General features: G+C 40.3%; 1 protein-coding gene across 2 annotated transcripts in view; it reads left to right on the forward strand.

Annotated features, from left to right (window-relative positions):
- LOC127576650 (metal transporter CNNM2-like) overlaps positions 1-23348 on the forward strand; it is a 119485-nt gene that overhangs the window by 39593 nt on the left and 56544 nt on the right. The window contains exon 2 of one of the 2 annotated variants that reach the window (XM_052027232.1): positions 22484-22618. The exons of the other annotated variant lie outside the window; for it this stretch is intronic. Coding sequence (XP_051883192.1) covers positions 22484-22618 — 135 coding nt within the window. The remainder of the gene's footprint in view (positions 1-22483; positions 22619-23348) is intronic. 2 annotated transcript variants of the gene reach the window in all.

A 23348-nucleotide genomic window follows, 5' to 3' on the forward strand; every position in this document is an offset into this window, starting at 1 on the left:
GCCAGACAAGAAGTGAGCTGCTTACCACTGAGGCCCATGGCCAAAGCCTCTGGCAGTCCTGTCACAATGACTCTGGGGTATATGGGGTGATTCCAGATGAGCTAACCACTGCTTGGCTAGAATTGCTCATTGGATCCAGACCCCAAAACTTTCCTTGGAAGCCAGTCCTACACAACATAAACCATGTCTTGGAGATGCTTTCCATGCCTTGTGTAGGTATTTCCTATAGGGATGGCTCAAAGAAACATAGAAAGAAAACCTACGGCACAATTCAGGCCCTTCAGTCCACAAAGCTGTGCCGAACATGTCCCTACCCTAGAAATTACTAGGCTTACCCATAGCCCTCTATTTTTCTAAGCTCCATGTACCTATCCAACAGTCTCTTAAAAGACCCTATCGTATCCGCCTCCACCACTGTTGCCGGCAGCCCATTCCACGCACTCACCACTCTCTGAGTAAAAAACTTACCCCTGACATCTCCTCTATACCTACTCCCCAGCACCTTAAACCTATGTCCTCTTGTGGCCACCATTTCAGCCCTGGGGAAAAGCCTCTGACTATCTACCCGATCAATACCTCTCATCATCTTATATACCTCTATCAGGTCCCCCCTCATCCTCCGTCGCTCCAAGGAGAAAAGGCCGAGTTCCCTCAACCTGCTTTCATAAGGCATGCTCCGCATTCCAGGCAGCATCCTTGTAGATCTCCTCTGCACCCTCTCTATGGTTTCCACATCCTTCCTGTAGTGAGGCGACCAGAACTGGGCACAGTACTCCAAGTGGGGTCTGACCAGGGACCTATATAGCTGCAACAATACCTCTCGACTCCTAAATTCAATTCCCCGATTGATGAAGGACGATGCACCATATGCCTTCTTAACCACAGAGTCAACCTGCGCAGCTGCTTTGAGCATCCTGTGGACTCGGACCCCAAGATCCCTCGGATCCTCCACACTGCCAAGAGTCCTACCATTAATACTATATTCTGCCATCATATTTGACCTACCAAAATGAACCACTTCACAATTATCTGGATTGAACTGCATCTGCCACTTCTCAGCCCAACTTTGCATCCTATCTATGTCCTCTGTAACCTCTGACAGCCCTCCAAACTATCCACAACACCCCAACCTTTGTGTCATCAGCAAACTTACTAACCCACCCCTCCACTTCCTCATCCAGGTCATTTATAAAAATCACAAAGAGCAAGGGTCCCAGTACAGATCCCTGAGGTACACCACTGGTCACCGACTTCCATGCAGAATATGACCCTTCAACCACTCTTTGCCGTCTGTGGGCCAGCCAGTTCTGGATCCACACTGCAATGCCCCCTTGGATCCCATGCCTCCTTACTTTCTCAATAAGCCTTGCACGGGGTACCTTATCAAATGCTTTGCTGAAATCCATATACACTACATCTACTGCTCTCCCTTCATCGATGTGTTTAGTCACATCCTCAAAAAATTCAATCAGGCTTGTAAGGCAGGACCTGCCCTTGACAAAGCCATGCTGACTATTCCTAATCATATTATACCTCTCCAGATGTTCATAAATCCTGCCTCTCAGGATCTTCTCCATTAGCTTACCAACCACTGAGGTAAGACTCACTGGTCTATAATTCCCTGGGCTATCCCTACTCCCTTTCTTGAATAAGGGAACAACATCCACAACCCTCCAATCTTCTGGAACCTCTGCCGTCTCCATCGACGGTGCAAAGATCATTGTCAGAGGCTCTGCAATCTCTTCCCTTGCCTCCCACAGCAGCCTGGGGTACATCTCATCCGGTCCCGGTGACTTATCCAATTTGATGCTTTCCAAAAGTTTCAGCACCTCCTCTTTCCTAATATCTACATGCTCAAGCTTTTCAGCCCGCTGCAAGTCCCCACTACAATCCCCCAGATCTTTTGCCGTGGTGAATACTGACGTAAAGTATTCATTAAGTACCTCCGCTATTTCTTCCAGATCCATACACACTTTCCCACTGCTGCACTTGATAGACCCTATTCTTTCGCACCTTATCCTTTTGCTCTTCAGATACTTGTAGAATGCCTTGGGGTTTTCCTTAATCCTGCCTGCCAAGGCCTTCTCATGCCCCCTTCTGGCTCTCCTAATCTTTTTAAGCTCCTTCCTACTAGCCTTATACTCTTCCAGATCTCTAACATTACCTAGTTTTCTGTACCTTTTGTAAGCTTTTCCTTTCCTTTTGACTAGATTTATTATAGCCTTTGTACACCACGGTTCCTGTATCCACTCGTGACTCCCGTCTCATTGGAACATGCCTATGCAGAACTCCACACAAATATCCCCTGAATATTAGCCTCATTTCTTCCGTACTTTTCCCAGAGAACATCTTTTCCCAATCTAATCTTCCAATTTCCTGCCTGAGAGCCTCATAATTCCCTTTACTCCAAGTAAACGCCTTTCTAATCTGTCTGTTCCTATCTCTCTCCAGTGCTAACGTAAAGGAGATGGTGATTATAATTCTATCACCAAAATGTTCACCCACTGAGAGATCTGATACCTGACCAGGTTCATTTCCCAATACCAAATCAAGCACAGCCTCTCTTCTTGTAGGCCTATCTACATATTGTGTCAAGAATCCTTCCTGAACACACTTAACAAACTCCTCCCCATCTAAACCCCTCACTGTCTGGAGATGCCAATCGATGTTTGGGAAATTAAAATCCCCAATCACAACAATTCTGTTATTCTCACACCTTCCTAGGATCTGCTTCCCTATCTGCTCCTCAATATCCCTGTTGCTATTGGGCAGTTTATATTTAAAAAATAAAAAACCCAGTAAAGTTATTGACCCCTTCCCGTTCCTAACCTCCACCCATAGAGACTCTGTAGACAGTCTATCTACGACGTCCACCTTTTCCGCAGCCGTGACACTATCTCTGATCAACAGTGCCACTCCCCCACCTCTTTTGCCTCCCTCCCTCCCTGTCCTTCCTGAAACATCTAAAACCTGGCACTTGAAGCAACCATTCCAGTCCCTGAGCCATCCAAGTTTCTGTGATGGCCACCATATCATAGCTCCAAGTATTGATCAAAGCTCTAAGCTCATCTGCCTTGTTCACAATACTCCTTGCATTAAAAAAGACACATCTCAAACCTGTCTGAGCACGTCCCTTCTCTATCACCTGCCTATCGTACCTACTACTAGCTTTATTTGAGAGCCAAACACCTCTTCCCCAGTCTCTCCAGTTCAGATCCCACACCCCAACAATGCTAGTTTAAACTCTCCCCAGTAGCCTTAGCAAACCTCCCCGCCAGGATACTGGTCCCCCTGGGATTCAAGTACAACCCATCCTCTTTGAACAGGTCATACCTGCCCCAAAAGAGGCCCCAATGATCCAGAAATCTGAATCCCTGCTCCTTATTCCAATCCCTCAGCTACACATTTAACCTCCTCCTCATTCTGTTCCTATTACCCACTGTCACTTAGCACAGGCAACAATCCGGAAATTACTACCTTTGAGGTCCTGCTTCTCAACTTCCTTCCTAATTCTCTATAGTCTTTCTTCAGGACCTCATTCCTTTCCCTACCTATGTCGTTGGTACCAATATGTACCATGTCCTCTGGCTGTTCTCCCTCTCCCTTCAGGATATCTTGGACGTGATCTGAAACATCCCGGACCCTGGCACCTGGGAGGCAAACTACCTTCCAAATTTCTTTCCTGTGTCCACAGAATCGCTTGTCTGCCCACCTAACTGTCCCCTATCACTAGTGCCCTCCTCTCTCCTTCCCTACCCTTCTGGGTCACAGGGCTGGACTCTGTGCCAGAGACACTGCCACTGTTGCTTCCCCCAGGTAGGCTGTCTCCCCCAACAGTACTCAAGCAGGAGTACTTATTGTCAAGGGGTACAGCCACAGGGGTACTCTCTAGTACCTGACTCTTTCCCTTCCCCCTCCTGACTGTGACCCACTTGCCTGACTCTAGTGGTTCTGGTGTGACCACCTGCCTATAACTCCTTTCTATCACCTCCTCATTCTCCCTGACCAGACAAAGGTCATCGAGCTGCATCTCCAGTTCCCTAACACAGTCTCCCAGGAGCTGCAGCTCGACACACTTGGTGCAGATGTAGCCTTCCCGGAGGCAGGGAGACTCCGGGAACTCCCACATCTGACACTGAGTACAGGAAACCACACTCATACCCCTTCCTTTACTCACCCCTTAACACCAAAGCCCAAAACACTCTGCTAACTCTCACTCCACTGCCCGCTGGATATGGCGGTTTGCTTTTTAAACTGCCTGCGCCTTATCTGCTGATGTCACGCGCCTGCGCAGTCTAGTCCCCACTATTCCTAATTAAAGCTTATATAAAAACTTATTAAAAAAAAGACCCTTATAAAACTAAACCTCATAATAAAAACCCTATAGATTAAAAAAAAAGAAAAACTTCTGTCCTGAAGTCCTGACGTCTGCCGAAGCAAAACCCACAAAATCCTGCAAACTCTTCATTTCATCACTCTCATCTGCTATGTAGACACAACATACTGGTCCATTCTGCTGTCTGGCAGTGAGGGGGGGGGCCTTTAAAGGTGGTCTTGGTACGTGGGAGTCCCCCTTTTACGTCAGGGAATTAGGGTGCAGAATGCTGCACAGGACAGTCTTGTACAACAGATTTTTGACTTAGTTCACAGATTTTCTGGGCACCTGCCACTTCTGTAGCCTGGAGGAGTCTGTGTTTCATGTTTATATGGAATGTGAAAGGCTGCAGCCCCCTTTTGAGTGTTTGAAGGAGCTGCACTTCAACTCCACACTCCTGATCTTTCTGCACCTACTGTGGGGATGAGGAAGGGATTATTCAGGGTACCTCATTGGTCTGCTCCTCAGCCAGGCCAGAATGATCCTTGAAGTCTGTTCAAATCAACTGCCTGTACTTCTTCCAAGGAAACATCTGTGCCTAGGTGTCCGTGGAGAGGGACCACGCAGTATACACTGGCTCACTTGAGACCTTCTGGACCGGTGGCCACTACTGGGGCTGGAATGCATCCCAGACAGTGAGGATCACCACAAATCACAGCCTTTGGAGGAATGCTGCTTTATTGACTAGATCTTTTGTATTTCCATGTTAAACTGTGAACTTGCAGAAATCCCAAAGTTGCTGTCATTTTGGCAGGTTAAAAGTAATGAAAAGTGAAAGTTTCACTGGCATTACAGTGGCAAGATTTGGACTGTTAAGTATGTGACTGATTTTTTTTCTGAGGTGAAAAATGGAAAGCTCATATGTATAAATAATAGAAAGATTGGAAGGGACAGACTTATTCTTGAGTTACAGAAATCATTTGTTGCTAAATGCTTACCTCCTGTAAAAGGTGATCTCTTTTTCTCTTTTACAGGAGAAATAGCTCCAAGGCTTGCTTAAAATAAGTCACTGAGCTAACATTTATAACACGTCCTATTAAACTGATCAATAGTATGATGGTAAGGCAGACCCCTCTAATGATTAACCTAGTCTATACTTGATTAAGTTGTAATAGTGACTACCTGGACTTCTTTACCTACTGCTATATCTGTCCTGAATTGCAAATAATCTTCATTTGGTCTGGCATCCTAAGTGGTTTCAATCATTATGGACCAAAGAGACCCAATTTAATCTAAACTTGTTTAGTATTTAAACCTCCAGCCTTCTTCGTTAGTTTATGGCGTTCAGCTTTTACTTTCTTGTCTGATGTTCATTATGTTTGTAGCTTTGGTGAGGATGCAGCAGAGGTTTACCAGGATGCTGCTTTAAGGAGAGGTTGGACAAACTGGGGTTATTTCTCTGGAGTAGCAGAGACTGAGGGGAGACCTGATAGAAGTTTATAAGATTATGAAAGGCACAGATGGATACCCAGTATTTTTTTCCCAGGGTTGAAATGTGTAATTCTAGAGGGCATACATTTAAGACTAGAGGGGGAATGTTCAAAGGAGATGTGTGGGGCAAATTTTCTTAGAGTTGTGGCTTCTTGGAATGTGCTGCCAGTGATGGTAGCGGAGGCATTTAAAGGTAACCACATGAATGTGCATAGAATGGAGGGATATGGACATTGTGTTGGCAGAAGGGACTAGTTTAGTAAGCTTTATATTGCTAGTTTAATTAGTTTGTCACAACATCATGGGCTGAAGACCTGTTCCTGTGCTGTACTGTTCTATGTTCATGGTTAACCATGATAACAAAGAAAAAATGGTGCTGCTTATTGCCAAATTATAAGTTACGTTTTGTTTATTTTCTTGCACATGTTGTCTATCAGATTTTTCAGCAATGTAGAGTTCAAATATTTTAATGGGCTAGTAATGTAATTAGGCAACAGAAATAGCCCTAGTTCTATTGCATATATTTTAAATTTTGAAGCATAGGCAGGTCAGAAAATAGCTGTTTGACCACACTTTAGAATTGTTGAGGGGAGGGGTGATTATCTACTTTAAACCTAGAACTGCAATTAATGTAGTCAAATTAATCCATTTTAAAGCTGCTTGAATCATTTGGCACTCTTACCTACAACTGTCTGGAATTGTTTAGAATGTTTCTCTTGCACTTCAAAAATACTATAATGATGCCATACTGGAAAGGAATTGATGTAGTTTAAGAGTGAAGTGTGTGCCTTGATCAATGACCACTTACACCTATCTGCCAACTTGCGCTACTGTTTCATATTTTTTTGAGGTAGAAATTAATTTGATTTAAATTGAGTGATTACAGTATTATAGAAGTATTGCTCATGCAATAATTTTATCTCAATTTAGAATTGATCCTCATTTTAAAGGAGCACCAACTTTGTCCCTTTTATAGACAAATGCACTAGCAGGTATGCATCTTTGCATTCATAATCATCCTTCATAGCAGTGGTTGAAATGGTATGATTAAGCTACAACAGCTTTTTTTTTAGCAAATGAATCACGGATAGACAATGTTGACTGTATATACAAATGCAATGCGGAAATGTATTTTCAATTATATAAGCAAATAGCTAAGGGGAGTTTTTGAAAAGTGCCAGCTTGTCTGATGCAATCTATGTATGGCAACATTAATGCTTTGTATGATGAAATGTACAACAGAGTACATGTCCTGCAAGATTGTAGTTCATGATTTTGACTACCACTGTATGGGAATCCTGATGAAAATACATCAGCATAACAATACACATGTGGCTGTGCTTGTGTATCGCATTGCATTACACAAAAAAAAGTGCAGATGAATGGGATGTATCATGTTGACACCAACGTCCATAGGTACACATGGTGCCTTGATCTTTGATAGAGGAAATTTTGGTATCTTTCATTTTCGTTGTTTGGTGATCAGTACCTTTCTAGTCCTCGCCAATGATGAGTGTTCGGGCATTTTGGGGTATTTTTCCCTCGTGTTTTCCTTGAATTCAAAATATATTTTTTATGAAGACATGAGACTGCAAATGCTGGAATCTGGAGCAGCAAACTCTCTCCTAGAGGAACTGAGCAGGTTGAGCAGCATCAAGCAACTGGTCCTGATGCAGGGTTCTGACCTGAAACACCAACAACTCCTTGGCCCCCACAGATATTTTCTATGAAGGATTTTTGTAGAAATTGAAATTGTTTTAACATCCTGTAGTCTGCATTCAGATGAATGCTTGTCTTGTAGAATTTTTATTCCCTTGGATCAAAAGAACTATGTATTTAATATTTTACACATGCTTATAATATACCAAAGTTCTTAGCTTCCAAGCCAAATTTGTAATATAGGGAAACATAGTAGCATACTTCAAAGGGCTTTGTGATAAACAGATAATCTTGAAATAATTCTAAATTATAGGGAATATTCAACTTTGCATGTTACACTGAGAATCAAAGACTTGCACTTGTGTAGCGCACAAAGATAAAATTCGTATTCCTTGACCACACCATTAGGTCCTATTTTGAGAAATTGACTAATTTGTGACATGTACAGAAACTTCAAATTCTCCAAATATTGAGTTGCCTCCTCCAACTCTTCTGACATAATACTTGGTCAGTGGGAGTACTTTAATTCTGAGGAGATACAATGTCTGTATCCTTCATTTGTTTTAATTTTCTGTAACTGACATAGTGCTGTAGCAATAAATACAGTTCCCTGTACTTTCAATTTTGATCAGTTGTCCTTTTTGATTTCCTTGATAATAGCCAATGTTTTTAGTCATTTTGGCTCTCACCTCTAATGCCTTTGTCTAAGTTTCTCTGCATGTGCCATCAGGGATGGAAGGTTTAAGGGTGGGGTGAGAGACAAAGGGATATGGAGAGAAAAATCAATAAAAGGGTTGAATATTTGGCTTAAGTGCAAAAAGGCAGGGCAGTCAAATGAGTGAGAGTGAAGTAAGAAGAGAGATGGGTAATGGAAAGGGGCTGGAGAAGCACTGGAAATGCTAGAGGAAAATGATTAGTTAGGAGGATGGCCAAGGAGCCACACCTGTATCTATGCTGATATATCACCCTAACTCTGTGCACTTACCTTGTGCAGTAACCTTTTTATGTGGTGCCTTCATGAATACCTTCTGGAAATCCAAATGTACCACATCTACTGGTTTGTCCTTTATCCACCATGCCTTTTTAATATCTTCCACGATTTCACTTTCATAAAAGCATGTTGACTTTGGATATTCTTATGATTTTCTAAATGTCCTGTTTTTATCTCCTTAATTATGGATTCCAGCATTTTGCCAATGACTTGTGTTTGGCTAACTGGCCAATAGTTTCTTGCATTCTGCCACCCTCCCTTGAATAGTGGTGTTGTAGTTGCAGTTTTCCAGTCTTCTATGACTTCCAACTCCAGGGAAGTTTAGTAGATTACAACCAACATATTCACTGTCAACCTGTGGGTCCTCAACTTCCTCAATGGCAGACATCAATCAGTGAGAATTGGTGACAACATCTCCTCACTGGCTATCAACACAGGTGCACCTCAAGGTTGCATGCTTAAACCTTGGCTATACTCCCTTTACACACATGACTGTGTACCTAAGCACAACTTCAATGCCAAATACAAGTTTGCCAATGACGCCAGTGTTGTTGGAGGAATCATAGGTGATGATGAGTCAGCATACAGGAATGTTGAATGGTGCCTCAACAACAACCCCTCGCTCATCATCAGTAAAACTAAAGAACTGATTGTTAATTTCAGGAAGAGGAAGGAGGGTGAACATGAGCCAGTCTTTCTTTAGTTTATCGGCAGTGGAGAGGGTCAACAGCTTTAAATTCCTGGGCACTGACATAACTCGTGACTTATCCAGGGCCCAGCACATAGATGCAATCACAAGGAAGGCATGCCAGCATCTTTACTTCCTTAGAAGGTTAAGGAGGTTTGGCATGTCACAACATTCTAACAAACTTCTACAGATGTACTGTTGAAAGTATCCTGACTGGTTGCATCATGGTCTGGTACTGAAATTCGAATGCTCAGGAACACAAGAAGCTGCAGAGAGTATTGGACAGTGCCCAGTACATCATGGGCACATCCCTCCCCACCATCCGTAGTATCTACATAAGGCACTGCCTCAAGAAGGCACCGTCTATCATCAAAGATACCCATCATCGGGCCATGCTGTCATCTCGCAGCTACCATTGGGCAGGAGGTACATAAGCCTGAAGTACCACACCACCAGGTTCAAGAATAGCTACTTCCCTTCAACCATTTGGTTCTTTGAACCAACCTGCACAACCCTAATCACTACCTCAGTATAGCAACACTATGGCCACTTTGCACTATGATGGACTTTTTTTTCTAATTTTGTTCTTTCTTGTTTTAAAAAAAAGAAATTGTGTTTAATTTGTTTTCTCTTGTGATTGTTGTGTATCTGATGCTGTGTCTGTGATGTAGCTGCAAGTAAGTTTTTCATTGTACCTGTGCATTCATGTACTTGTGCATAAGACAATAAACTCAACTTTTGACTTGACTCTGATGCAAACACTAATCTCCAATTTCAGAAACTAGATGAAAACTCTAGCAAAATCTTTAATGAACATTCAGTGATCTACAAAATAATTTTTACAATTAGTTGAATCAAATTATCAGACTCTTAAGACATGAACTAGTGGGGTGATGACATGTGATCTCTGCTGAATTTTGCTCACGAGTCCCTTTCATTATTGTCAGTAAAAAGGTCAGACACATGCCCTATGAAGTATAGTTTCACAGCCTGCACAGTACAGCCAAATTTCTATTTATCATAGTGCTAATCTTTCTAGAGAATGGCATGGATTGTTGGCAAAATACATAATAGAACATGTACAAATAATACATTTGATAAGTGCTGAATTAAAATCAATTTGAAATTGATGGTACCTCTCAATCCCAATACTTCTGCCACCAGCTAGCCAAGTACAGCTGCATAGGGCCACCATCACCATTACACCCATCCTGATTTGGAAATCTATGGCCTTTCCTTTGACATCACTGGGTTGAAATCTTGGATCTTTCTACCCAACAACACAAAGGCAGGTTCCTCACCATTAAATTTGCAGTGGTTCAAGAGGACTTGCCACTGCCTTCTCAAGAGCAATCAGGGAAGGGTAGTAAATGCTGGTTTTGTCAACAATGGCCTCATTCCCATAAATTATTAAGAAGCACAACCAAAAGTTTAAAAATTGCTTCAAGATCTGCTCAAAACCCAAACATCATGCCATTCAGTGATAGGAGAGACTGAATACAAATTAGTCTTGTCAACAAAAATGTGAAAAAGCTGCAGTGAGCCAAGTTGACCTATATTCCAAGAAATCATGTCAAATGAAAAATATTGGTGCTAATCAAGAACAACAAGCTGCATTGTTTTCGATAATGAAAGCAGCTTTCAGCAACCAGAGGGATTTTAACTATTTAACTGCTTTGAAGCTAATCTCAGATCATAGAACTATAGCTGAATATGATCGGCCATGTCACTACAGCTGACTTAATGTAAGGTTAGAAGAGTTGTAAATGCTCAACTCATCCCCATTATTACATAGCCCTTGTCAAGGAATGCTCAAAAATCCATAAAATATTAACCACAGAAGAAACCCATACTACAACATGGAAAAATGATGTTTCCTGTCTTGTACAAGACCTTAAGTTTTAGTTCGAGTCCACAACAAAATGCTCGTATATAATTTTCAGTTTCTTGGAGTCTCTGCTGACCATCCCATTTGCACCAATATTTATTGTTTCCACTTTCCCATCAACTCCCCTTGCCCCCCCCTCCACTCACCTGCACACAAGGGGCAATATACAGTGGCCAATTAACCTACCAACCTGCCCGTCTTTGGAAAGTGGGAGGAAACCAGAGTACCTGGAAGAAACCCACAAAGAGAATGCATGAACTCCACACAGAACTTGCTGGAGCTGTGAGCCAGTAGCTCTAGTAGCTGTGCCATTGTGTTGCCCCCCCCCCCCCCCCATTTCTGTGTGCTATGAACAATTTAATCAGGGAGAAAATTTATAATTGTAATGAAATACTCTGCTTCATTAATGTTCACTCTTCATACTTAATTCATACTTGAGTAATTTAAAAAGCACACACGCAACTCATTGTTCCAGATTTGTAGAGTCCTATCCATCAACTGAGGGTCAGCTTTGCCACCTTGTGCATTTGATGCATCCAGTATTTCAATATGCTCATAGCTTTGTTGAATTTGAAGCAGGTTTATGTTTCTCATACCATACTCCAATGTGAAGCATCTGAATTCCTCTTTCTCTCTTTCCCTACCTTCTCCATTTCATTTTCCATCGGTTTTTCTCTCATAATCCAAGCTCACAACAGCAGTAAAAAAAAATCATTAATTTCTCCACTACGCTTGTTTGATGTGGCCATTTTATGTCAATGTAGTGCTGGGATATTTAGAGTCCAACTCCTCAATAATTTATAAAATAATTTTATGCAGGGCTGATTAAAGCTCAATAATAGACCTTCATCTACACATTCCAATATGAAAATCAGTATAGTATATATTAGGTATCCATTAATTTTTTTTCTGTTCTCCCTCATTGTCTGATTGTTTGTCTCCATCTCACACAGGTTCTTACAGAATATACAGGTAAGGGCAGGGAGTTAGCAAGGAGAGAGAATAAGCAGACCAGAGAAAGTGTCAGAGGAGACAAAGCTAGATGGCCAGACACAAAAGAGACAGATCATGTTAACTCCTGTACTTCTCTCTATTTCAGCGCCTCCGTAACAAGGTACTACTTAATTTATATTGTTTTTCCCTATTCTTTCTTTCTTTAAGGTATCACATCACTCTAGTCAGCCAGGAGATTAATCTGGCATGTGACAGGTCATTATGAGAGAAGTGCTAACAAAGAAATATAGGCAGGGAAGCATCTGTTTTGCCCCTAGCCTGTTCTGCTGTCCAGCAAGCTCAAAGTTGATCTGCAATCAATCTCCGAATACCTTTTCTGTGGCTCCTTTAGTATCTTTAATCCATCAATTTCAGATTTAAAATTAACTTGAACTGTCTTCAACTGCTGTTTGTGGGTTTCAAATTCCTTCCACCCTCTGATTGAGTGGTGGTTCCTAACTTTATTCCTGAAATACCAGACTCTAATTTTTAGACTTGACCCCTGGTCTAGTACTCCCCAACTAACAGAAACAGTTTCTCTCTGAATTTTAGTAAAGCATTTGGCAAGGTCCCTCATGGTAGGCTGATCCAGAAGATTTAGTCATTTGGCATCCATGGTGATTTAATAAGTTGGATACAAAATTGGCTTGGTCATAGAAGACAGAAGGGCAATGGCGGAAGGGTGTTTTTCCTGGCAGGAGGTCTATGACCAGTAGTGTTCTGCAAGGATCAGTGCTGGGACTTCCGTTGTTTGCAATATAGGTAAATGATTTGGATGAAAATGGTGGTGGTCTCATTAGTAAATTTGCAGATGACATGAACATTGATGGAGTTGTGGATAGTGAGGAAGGTTGTGAAAGGATACAGCAGGATATCACTCAATTGGAAATTTCGGCAGAGAAATGGCAGATGGAGTTTAATCTGGATACGTGAGGTGATGCATTTTGGGAGGACAATTGCAAGAGGAAAGTATACAATAAATGGCAGGATCCTTGGGAGCATTGATATACAGAAGGATCGTGGGGTGCAAGTCCATAGCTCTCTGAAAGGGGCAACATAAGTGGATAGGGTGGTAAAGAAAGTGCACGGCATGGTTGCCTTTATAAATCAGGATATTTGAATACAAGAGGTCATGTTGCAGCTGTATAAAACTTTGGTTAGGCTACTTTTGGAATATTGTGTGCAATTCTGGTTGCCGCACTATTAAGGAGGATCTGGAGGCTTTGGAGAGAGTGCAGGAGAGGTTTAGCAGCATGTTGCCTGGAATGGAATGTACCACCTACGAGGAGAGGTTGGATAACCTTCGATTGTTTTCCCTGGAGCGTCGGAGACTGAGGGGCGACCTGATAGAAGTTTATAAAATTATAAGAGGCATAGATAGGATAGATAGAGTTTTTTTTTCCCCAGGGTGGAAATGTCAAATACCAGAGGGCATAGGTTTAAAGGGAGAGGGAGAAAATTTAAGGGGGAAGCACGAGGCAAGTTTTGTCCCCCCCACAGAAAGTTGTAGGTGTCTGGAACATGCTGCCAGGAGAGGTGGTAGAAGCAGATATGATAGCAACATTTAAGAGGCACCTAGACACACACAGATAGTAATAGAGGGATATGGAGCATGTGCAGGCAGATGGGATTAGTTTAGATTGTCGTCATGGTTGGCGAAGACATGGTGGGTCAAAGGGCCTGTTCCTGTGTTGTACTGTTCTATGTTCTTCGATTTTCTGTGAAACCAAATGAGAAACCAAAATGTCAGTAAGTTCAACCTTCGTTGTAGACTCTCCATGTGCTAATTTCTGGTCCTATAAAAATGTACAAATTGTACCTACAGTAGAAATCCACAAAACGTCAGAAGAAATGCTTGCTCAGAGGTCACTATACAAAATACACATCGGGCCATAGCTGGAGATTCGTGTGCAGTTTTGTCACCATACAGCAGGAAGAATATGTTGGCACAAGGGAGGGTGCAGAGGAGACGCATGAGATTACTGCTGCTAGGGCAGCAGAATTAGTTAAGAGAGGCTGACTAAGCTGCCGTTGTTTCATTTGAACAATGGAGGTAAAGGGAAGGTATAATCGAGGTGCACAAAATGAAAGGTCTGGACATTGAAAAGGAAAAACATGATTCTTGTTGCAGACTGGTCAAAAACTAAAGAGACATGAATTTAAAACAATTGATTGAAAGACCACAAGGAGTTGAGGGAAAAAAAATCACCTGAAGGTTGGTGAGTACTCATGCCTGAAATGGCTGTGGGAGCAGAAACCTGCAGTGCATTTTAAAAAATACCTGTATGATAATTTGATCTGAAATGTGGGAATACTGTAACGAGTTCTCTTGCCAACACAGTGGGCCATAAATTTCTGAGATACCAATTCATTGTTCACTTGGGAATGGAGGATAGCTATAAAGCTGAAGAGACAACACTTATCTTTTGGAAAAGATTCTGATTACATTAAATAAGAAATAGTCAAGAAGATGAGTCAACCATTAAAGGACAGTTTACAAAATTACTGGTGGATGAAAACAGTGATAAAGAGATATCACTAAATCAACATACGAGAGTGATATTTATACCTTGGTAAAGACTTGCTTCATCTCAAAATTTTTGAAGGGATGATATATAAATCTCCACTGGATGAGGAAACCCAACAAAAAAAAATTATTTTAAAGATCCCTTTAGAATCTAGCCTATTTACTTCTTTTCATACTGCATATTTGGCAAAGTGTATTTCACAATTTGCTTAAGCCTGATGATCTCTTAAGATTTTAGCTGACTCCCCAATATATCAGACTGCACTTGTGTAGGAACTATCATTCAAATCCCTAGAAATGTAGCTCAACTATTAGCTCTCTTGCCATGCTGATTATGACATTCTTTTTTCTCAGCACTGCTTTTGTAACAGACACCATGTCAATTATGAACTTGCAGATCTCATCTCTTTTCTGCCACTATCTTCCGCAAGCCTTTTATATAGCAATAATTCAGTAATTCACATAATAATTTGTCTTTGAAAGTTAAGTCTGCTTAAGATGACCCGGATATTGGAACAGATAACAGGTATATGCTTATGTCCAGTAACAGATGAGAAACAGAATCTCTTCTGTGAGCAAAACCCATTAGGTTTCAGGGAACTTTTTTATGCTTCGGTGGAAATGTATGATTTAAGTTTAGTCTCAATATGAGAAGGCTTTCAAATAAGGCACTGCTAATAGCTATTACAAGTCCCAGCAACAGAGAGTGACTCTTAACTTACGCCCATTATTACTGATCCTTTAAATACTAAGACTGCTTGACTGCGAGTAATATTGTTCGAACTGGTTATTACTCTCAGCAAGTGTTAATCTCGTTCATGATTTTGGTGAGAAACCACTTGAGAGTAGCCTAAGATTTGTCACCGACTACCTTAACACTTGTAGCATCTCTCGTATCTCCCTGAAATACGAATCTCTCCTTTGAGAATTCATCCTAAAATATCATCCACCTGTTATGCTTTCCTTTTAATATTTACCAGAAACAACAATAACTCTGTTTTGGAAATGTAGTAGAACCTAAACGATAACTAATAAAAGTTAAGGAAATAAAATAAAATTTGTTAAGTAGAGCACTCCCTAGGGATTTGCCAAATTCCTGAATCTGATGCTGAAAAATACCGTCTCAGCCAGCTGATTCCCTTAGGGATCATTTTATTTTCTCGTTGGGCACTCTGTAAATGATACATAAAATTTATGAAAAGATTTTTGCAGTATGCATATGTTAAAAAACTATCAAAGAACAGTTATGTGAATTATCTGAATCCAAACCACTCAAACTGCAGCTACCATCATTTGGCATATTTTCTTATAGCTCCACAGCTAATGTTAGGGAAATGCTATTCATATGCTTATTGTATCCTAATAGCCAATACAAACAGTCTGATGCATCTTCATCACAGGTTGTAAAATTTTGCAGTAATATTCCAGTAACTTAACCTGTGGAAAAAAAGAATGGTGAAAATAGTTCAGGATTTCAAATCCTGTGAGGAGAAGCTGATTGAGGATGCACAGGAGGTCAGAATTTGGATGGCAGGGACATGAAGGCCAAATAACTAAAGAGACATACCTACTGAAGGATTTGTCATTACTAGATTATAAAGAGAAAGCATTAAACGGCAAAGCATTTTCCATTGAACCATGCAAAAATATTTTAGTATTCTATAATTGTTTACATTTAAAATTAAAACAATTTTTGTTTAATTGTCTTAAGTTGTTCAACAGGCTTAGTATTAAGTATGCATAAAGCTCAAATTCATTTACCTGTTTGAAAACTCATACCGGGGAATGAAAAATGCATCAACCTCTGTTTAATTTATCAATTTTTCTTAAAGGACCTTTAACTTAGATTTTCAAGAATGAATTAGATCCATTGATCAACCTAAGTGGTAATTATGAAGTCTAGAAGAACATTCAGATCTAAAATAATAACAAATAATGTTGGAAATACTCAGTGGGTCAAGGAGCATTTGTGGAACAAGGAAAGTGGTTAATGTTTTTGTTCAATGACCTTTCTTCAGAATTGGGAAAAGCTAGAATTCAGACATGTTTTCAGCGCGAAAAGATGCCCTGAACATTTTTTTAAAAATGTGCTCCAATTCCTGGACACCCAGCATCCTCCTGAACCTACATGGCTTTTTTTTATGACAAGTTTTTAGATTCTTGAAATGATTGAAATTAAATGTATTCTTCTCTTTGCCAGATATCCACAGTTTTTTGACCATAGTAACTTTGAACAAAATAAAAATATTTTACTTTGTGAAACCAAATGCAGTGCAACCTCTTTATATCATGGTTTTGGATATACAGTGGTATTGGCCTGTCCTCCAAGATGGCGTTTGTTTTTATTCCAGGCTCGCAGAGAGACAGTAATATTCCCATTTTAATTTAACAGACTTACATTTGTGAGAATTCCTCTGACAGTGGCAGTGCTGAGGAGGGAGCAATAGATTCTGCAAAAGGATTAGCAGTAGTAAAGCACTGAGGAGTGTTGATGAACAGAGGGACCTTGGGGTTCAAGTCTATAGTTCTCTGAAAGTGGCTACACAATAGAAGGGTTGGTAAAGAAAGCATGTGGTATGCTTGCTATCATAGGTCGGGTCATATAATATAAAAGTTGGAATGTTGTGTTGCAACTTTACAAAATGCTGGTTAGACCACACGTGGAGAACTGTGTGCAGTTCTGGTTGCCATGCAATAAGAAGGATGTGGTTGTGCTGGAGAGAGAATGCAGAGGAGATTGACAAGGACGTAGCCTCAACTGGAGGACTTCATTATTGGGAGAGATTGGAGAAACTGGGATTGTTTTCCCTGGAGCAAAGGTGGCTGTGGGGAAACTTGTGAAGGTTCATAAAGTTATAAGAGGTACAGATAGAGTAAATAGTCAGAATCTTTTCCCATGGCAGGGTTATCAAAAACATGAGGGCTTAGGTTTAAGGTAAGAGGAAGGAGTTTTAAAAGGAATTTGAGGGCAAAAGTTTTTTTCATCAAAGAGTGGTTGATATCTGGAACTCGCTGCCAGATGGGGTGATGAAATCCAATACAATCACTACATTTAAGAGACATTTAGATGGACACTTAAGTAGGCAAGGTGTTAAAGCATCTGGACCTAGTATAGGCAAATGGAATTCATATAGATGGGCAGAAAAGTCGTAATGGATGTGATGGGCTGAAGGGCCCATTTATGTGGTGTATGACTCTATGACTACAGGTCCTCCCCAGGTTACGGCAGAGTTCCGTTCCAGAAAACTGTTCATAGTCGGAAATGTGGCTGCGAACCAACTTCCCACGTGACAGAAGATGCCTGCGGCCCTACAGCAGCTGGCAAATACACCCCGCCGGTCTCCCAAATGCTTGTTCATATGCATGGGCTGTACATAAATTGGGCGTTTGTAATCTGGGGAGGACCTGTAATCCAGTGCTGGGGATCTGTTCTCAAAATTAATTGGAGAAAATGGGATGGATGTTGGAAAAATCTGTTCAGGGTATAACACAGGTAGTTAGTAACATGGTACCCTGTCACTGTTACAGAGATGTACCCTGACACCTGGGTTATATCAAAGTAGCACTGTATATTTACAGAGATTTACACAAAAGTGTGTGAAGATAAAGTACAGCCAGTGTGCTTCAGTATATACATTTCTGGTCATAAACAGTACAGTTTTTTTCTAAATACACATAAAGACTGACTAGACTTTATAATTTTAAAAAAAGTGGTGAATTTATATATGACAGCCTTTTATTATTGATACTTCGTGTAGCTTACACTTATGAGCATCCTGTAGTATCTACTCCTTGGCGCTGGAGAGGTCTTGTTTGTAATAATCAGATGTCGACAGCTTCTTTAAATAGAAGATAAGTTTTTGAGCAGACCGCAAGAGCTTTTTTTGACTAAATTGGTTTACCAGCTGCAGATGATATCTGTCTCGCTATGTGTCCTTGGGGTCAAATCATAGGGCACAGAATCATGTAGTATCAAGCTATTAGAAATGAAATCAGGGAGATGCATGTCTCTTTGTAGAAAGGGGCATTTAATTAGGGGCTAAATGCCTAGCTCAGCCCTGCCATACCATTGAGGCAACTTGCAGTGGCATTAAGGTTCTGACATATCGAAAGGACCACACCAAAAGGACCTACAGCCATCCAGGCTAAATCTTGACATCTGTTGGTGATTTGGAGCAATGATGTTTTCCCAAATGATGCTGAGTGTCTGATTAGGGTGGGGCAGGACATTTCTTTGTGCAGGAAAACCAATAGGATCCAATCTCTTCGGTTCCTTCAGGACTCCAGGCATGTTGCAGGCTCTGTGGTCAGTGAGTTTTATCAACAGGAATGTCCCCATCTCGGACTGGCCAGTAGTACTGTCCATGTTGTCAGGATATCTTTTGTCTAATTATCCTCTGTGGCCAAGCACAACCTGTACAGTATGGGGGGGTAGATAGAACTGCATGTAGTAATATTTGCTGTGTCTGTATTTTGTTTTTTGGCACACCACATGATGCAGCCACTTGCAAGAGTGACCTTCAGGATCATTGCTGCTTTCAGGGGGTGACGGAGGTGCTCTTTCTACCCTCTGTAAACTTACTCAATCCTGGACCACTAGTCAAAGTGGCAGATAGCTTGGGTAATAGTGACATCATTACTGGTGGCATGGATTAGTGTGGAGCCACATATGATATAAACAAGAGTATGTCACACCAACAATTATCAAGTTTCTTCCAAATTTTGTTTTTTTTTAACTCAGCAGTATATAATCTTTGAAGGAAAATTAAAACCAGACAATAAATACTCGCAGTGAAAGGATAATCTTATTTATCAACAGGTGAATTCAGTCCATATAATGGATGTATCCAATCTAACTTTTAAGAAATTCTCAAGTGTGAATGTGTTCAGAATCAGAAGAAATGCCTTAATTATGCTGTTTGTGGAAGTGTGGCACACTAAAAGGATATTACTGGATAATATTCCCACAATGAGGCATGGAAAAGACAGGATCACTCTGGTCATTCCTCATAGCTTTTGGCTGAGACAGACAGAGAAGCTAATGAAGGAGCTATTTGTAGAACCATAATCCAAAAAAAAACCTAGAAAAATGCAAACATGCATGTTTTAGATGTACTTAGTGCATGTGCTGATTCTTTTTGAATGTGGAAAAAATTCTTCATGGAAAAATGCTGCCTTAGCCAGGGAAAACCCACAGGCATTAGCTCAGTGACCAATGGTTGAAATACTTTCAAAACTCATTTTGGGGAACATTTCAACAATCATGTATCAAACTTCTCTTCATCAAAAAAGCATCCTGCCATGAATTTTACTTTTTGTTAATGCTATTTGTATCAATTATATAATTTTAGTTTGCTTTGTTGTGATTAGAAATAGATTATTTTATGCTTTGCACTTCAAGTTTTATTGCTTAGGATAGATGCACCTGAGGAGAGAAAAAGATGGCTTTCTCTTTATGGAGAAAAAAGCTTGGACTAGATTTTGTTGTGGCTTGCAAGGAGAACTGATTTTGTGAATAGCTGCCCAAAGACCTTAAGTGGGCTTGTCAGTGCAGATCTCCTTCCTTCCAGGATCTGATTGAAGTTGATGCCATCTTGACAGGAACTTTGGTAATTGGGAGTGGGACAAACAGCTGGAAAGCTGTTCAGCCAATCACACTGAAGAATCCTTAGAATGCAAAGCAGAAAGTTTAAGAAAGAAAAAATAAATCACATTGAAATTATTGTACAAGAAGTGAAATAAAGATTATACACCATGGAATTACGATAGGCATAAATGAGTAAAGCACAAAACTATATTGATTTTTTTAAAAGTAAATCTGCGACCTATATTTTCTTAGTGAAGAGATACTTTGCATCAGTAATTTTTTTCAGAGCTAGAGATGGTGTTCAGCAGTAATTATGACTTATTAAAAACTACATTTTTCCTGATAGATCAAGGTGTATTTTTTTAATCTTACTTCAGAATGGTTGGAGCAGGAAGTTAATTGAAATGCAAAAAGTAGATGTTTAGATTTTAAATAGGTGATTTTATGTAGATTTCATCAAGAAAAACTACAGCAGGTTACCTGTGGAAAAGTCGCAACACCTGACAGATTCCCTTGCTTATTAATGCATGTGTAGATGTGAGAAGGTCAACACTAATATCTTATTCGTTATTTGCACAGCAAAATCTGCCAGTGTACTTTAATGGCATGGGGAGGATCTGATGGATGAGCATACTTGATGTATTCAAAATAACTTTTTGAAAATTCTAGTTAAGCCCATTGTATGCTTTAATTATGATTTGTTGTCATTGTTGCCAGCTTTTGTCTTGTTCTGTCTTGTATTCATTGGTTCTAGAAAGCAGTGATCCCTAACTGAAAAGTTGTTCTTTTTGTGTCCTAGCTTTTACTTATAATGGGTGCTTCTTATTCTTGAAGATAATGGACCTGTTTTATGGTGTGTAGATTTTATTTCTGGGTTTGTCCTTGCCTAGTTGCAGATTCACTTTTTTGATTTAGTAGGGTGGTAGAGGGATGACTATATTGCGGAGTCAGAATATTTTTTGTACGGGTCCTGATATCTTGCGTAGATTTAGGTGTTTAATGAGATTTTTTTAAAAAGCGTTTACTTTTCATTTTCAATAGGGGTTATCAAAATGGCTTTTGTTTGGTTTTTATTTAGGTGAATTATTTAGATCATGAATGCATACTTCAGAGCAATTGAAATATTATGAAATTTTGCTGGGAGAAATTGAGTAACTGGTGTCAGAAGAATTTATGGCATTTACTATTAAGGTTGTAAAACAGACTTGAAGTTATATTCTTTTGCATTGTTTTGGTGATATTGCAGTCATGCAAAAAGCAATCTTCATTTTCCAGTAGCAGAGCACATTGTGAAATTATTTTTGTTTTCTGTATAGTGACACTAGTGTCGAAAGCATTCAATTCTGTACATGTCAGTAATGCTGTCTTCAAGTTGCTGGTATGTAACATTGTCCCCTTTTATTCAGAATTTTGATTGGTAAAGTTAACAAATTATGTGCAGCTGTGGTATTGCCAAAATTGCAATTCGAGCAGTTACAGGATTTTTGCAGTGTAAGTGCATGTCCAGCTGACTCTCAAGATTTTGAATGTTAATGTATTGATCTTCTGAAGTTGATACCTGTATAAGTAATTTGGAGATTAATCGGGTAAATTGACATCCATTCGACAACAACGGCATAAGTTTAGTTCAGGACAATTGTCAATACTTTTGTGAAATTTAATCCAAACCATGATGCAGTAAAATGAACTAAGGTTAAAAGTATTGAAGTTTTGTAGACTTATATTCTTTGAATCTAGGAAGCAACTGGTGGGTGTCTCAGTAGAAAATGTAATTTATTTAAATTTTGCATTAAATATTGGAATCCATAATGTCCCTGGCTGGTGTGACTGAAAGATAAGAATAGTCAAAAGGATTTTCCTCCCCCACTGTTCTCCACCCCCTCCCTGATTCATAGCTAAGGTTAAGCTTTTGTGGCAGACCCAAAGTTAGCCAGCAGAACAGTGATTTGGCTTGTCAAATTTTCTGTTACGAGCTCGAGTTGTCGAGTGAGCGGCTTCACCAGCTTTGACCTTGTGTGGGCAGCCAGGCCAGTAGGCAATATGAAAAATCTGGCCAATGTCAGATTTAATTGGATGCATTCAGTTAAAGACGTAATTTTGCAATCAGAGACCAACGTTATTTCATATTTAATGAGTTTCAGATTGGCCTGTTTGTCAGAGGGTGAGATGGGATGGTGAGGAGGAAAGACTAAAAGATCCCCATCAAAAATTTAGTTCAAGGAAATCCGATCTGATGGCACAAAACAAATTCTGTGGCGAAGTAGTGGAGTGATACAGCACCCTACCCACTGTTTATTGCTGTCAAAATGGATTTGTGATATGGTTCCACTTTCTGATACTTCAGGGCAACCTCCCCAGAAGACAGTGGTGTACCATTTTTGGCAGCAGCTGGTGATCAGGCTCAACGCTGCATACACTGTCTACAAAGCATTGGAACAGATGCGCAAGAAGATGGCACACTTAAAGAAATATGGCAAAGGTAAGATTACCCGATAGTACCATGTATCGGGTAGATGGCCCAAAATTGCATGGCACAAACTACTGCCTGACCCATTTATAATGCTTGCCCTTATTGGGCCCTCACCCAAACTTGAAGTTATTTTTATTGCAGTTATTTTATTGCATCTAATTTATTTGCAAACCCCAGAAGAACTCATCTTTAAAAAAGTAAAGTACAAATTAAAATGTTATCACAATTGCAGCTTCCAAGGTCATAATGACTCTGGTTGTAGTAAACCCTGAGCAGCATGATATATTGTCACTTTCTGACACTAAGAATGGTGCAAGTTGTGTACATATTTGCCACAATGCATGTACTCCTCCATAACTTTCACCTTGACGAAAGGCAACAGCATATGTTTTTGGGAGCAAGGCCAATGGGCAATGTGAAAAGTCTGGCCAATGTCAGATTTAAATGAATGCATGCAGTTGAAGATTTAATTTTGCATTCAGGGACAAATGTTTTTTCAAACTTAAAGCAGTTTCAAGTTAGACTTTCACTGTTTGTCAGTGTTGGTTAAAGGTTGAGATGAGGTAGTAAGGAGGAAAGACTGAATGATCCCCATCAAAAGGAAATCCAGTATGATGGCACAAAACAAATTGTTATAATCGAGCATCAAATGTACCTGGACGATAAGCCTTTTATGTTCAAACTGGCCTTGAAAGATGAATGTTGTGGAACTGCAGGCACAAAGGTACTTCACAAACAG

The sequence above is a fragment of the Pristis pectinata genome, chromosome 12, assembly GCF_009764475.1.
Source record: "Pristis pectinata isolate sPriPec2 chromosome 12, sPriPec2.1.pri, whole genome shotgun sequence".
Classification (NCBI taxonomy): domain Eukaryota; kingdom Metazoa; phylum Chordata; class Chondrichthyes; order Rhinopristiformes; family Pristidae; genus Pristis; species Pristis pectinata.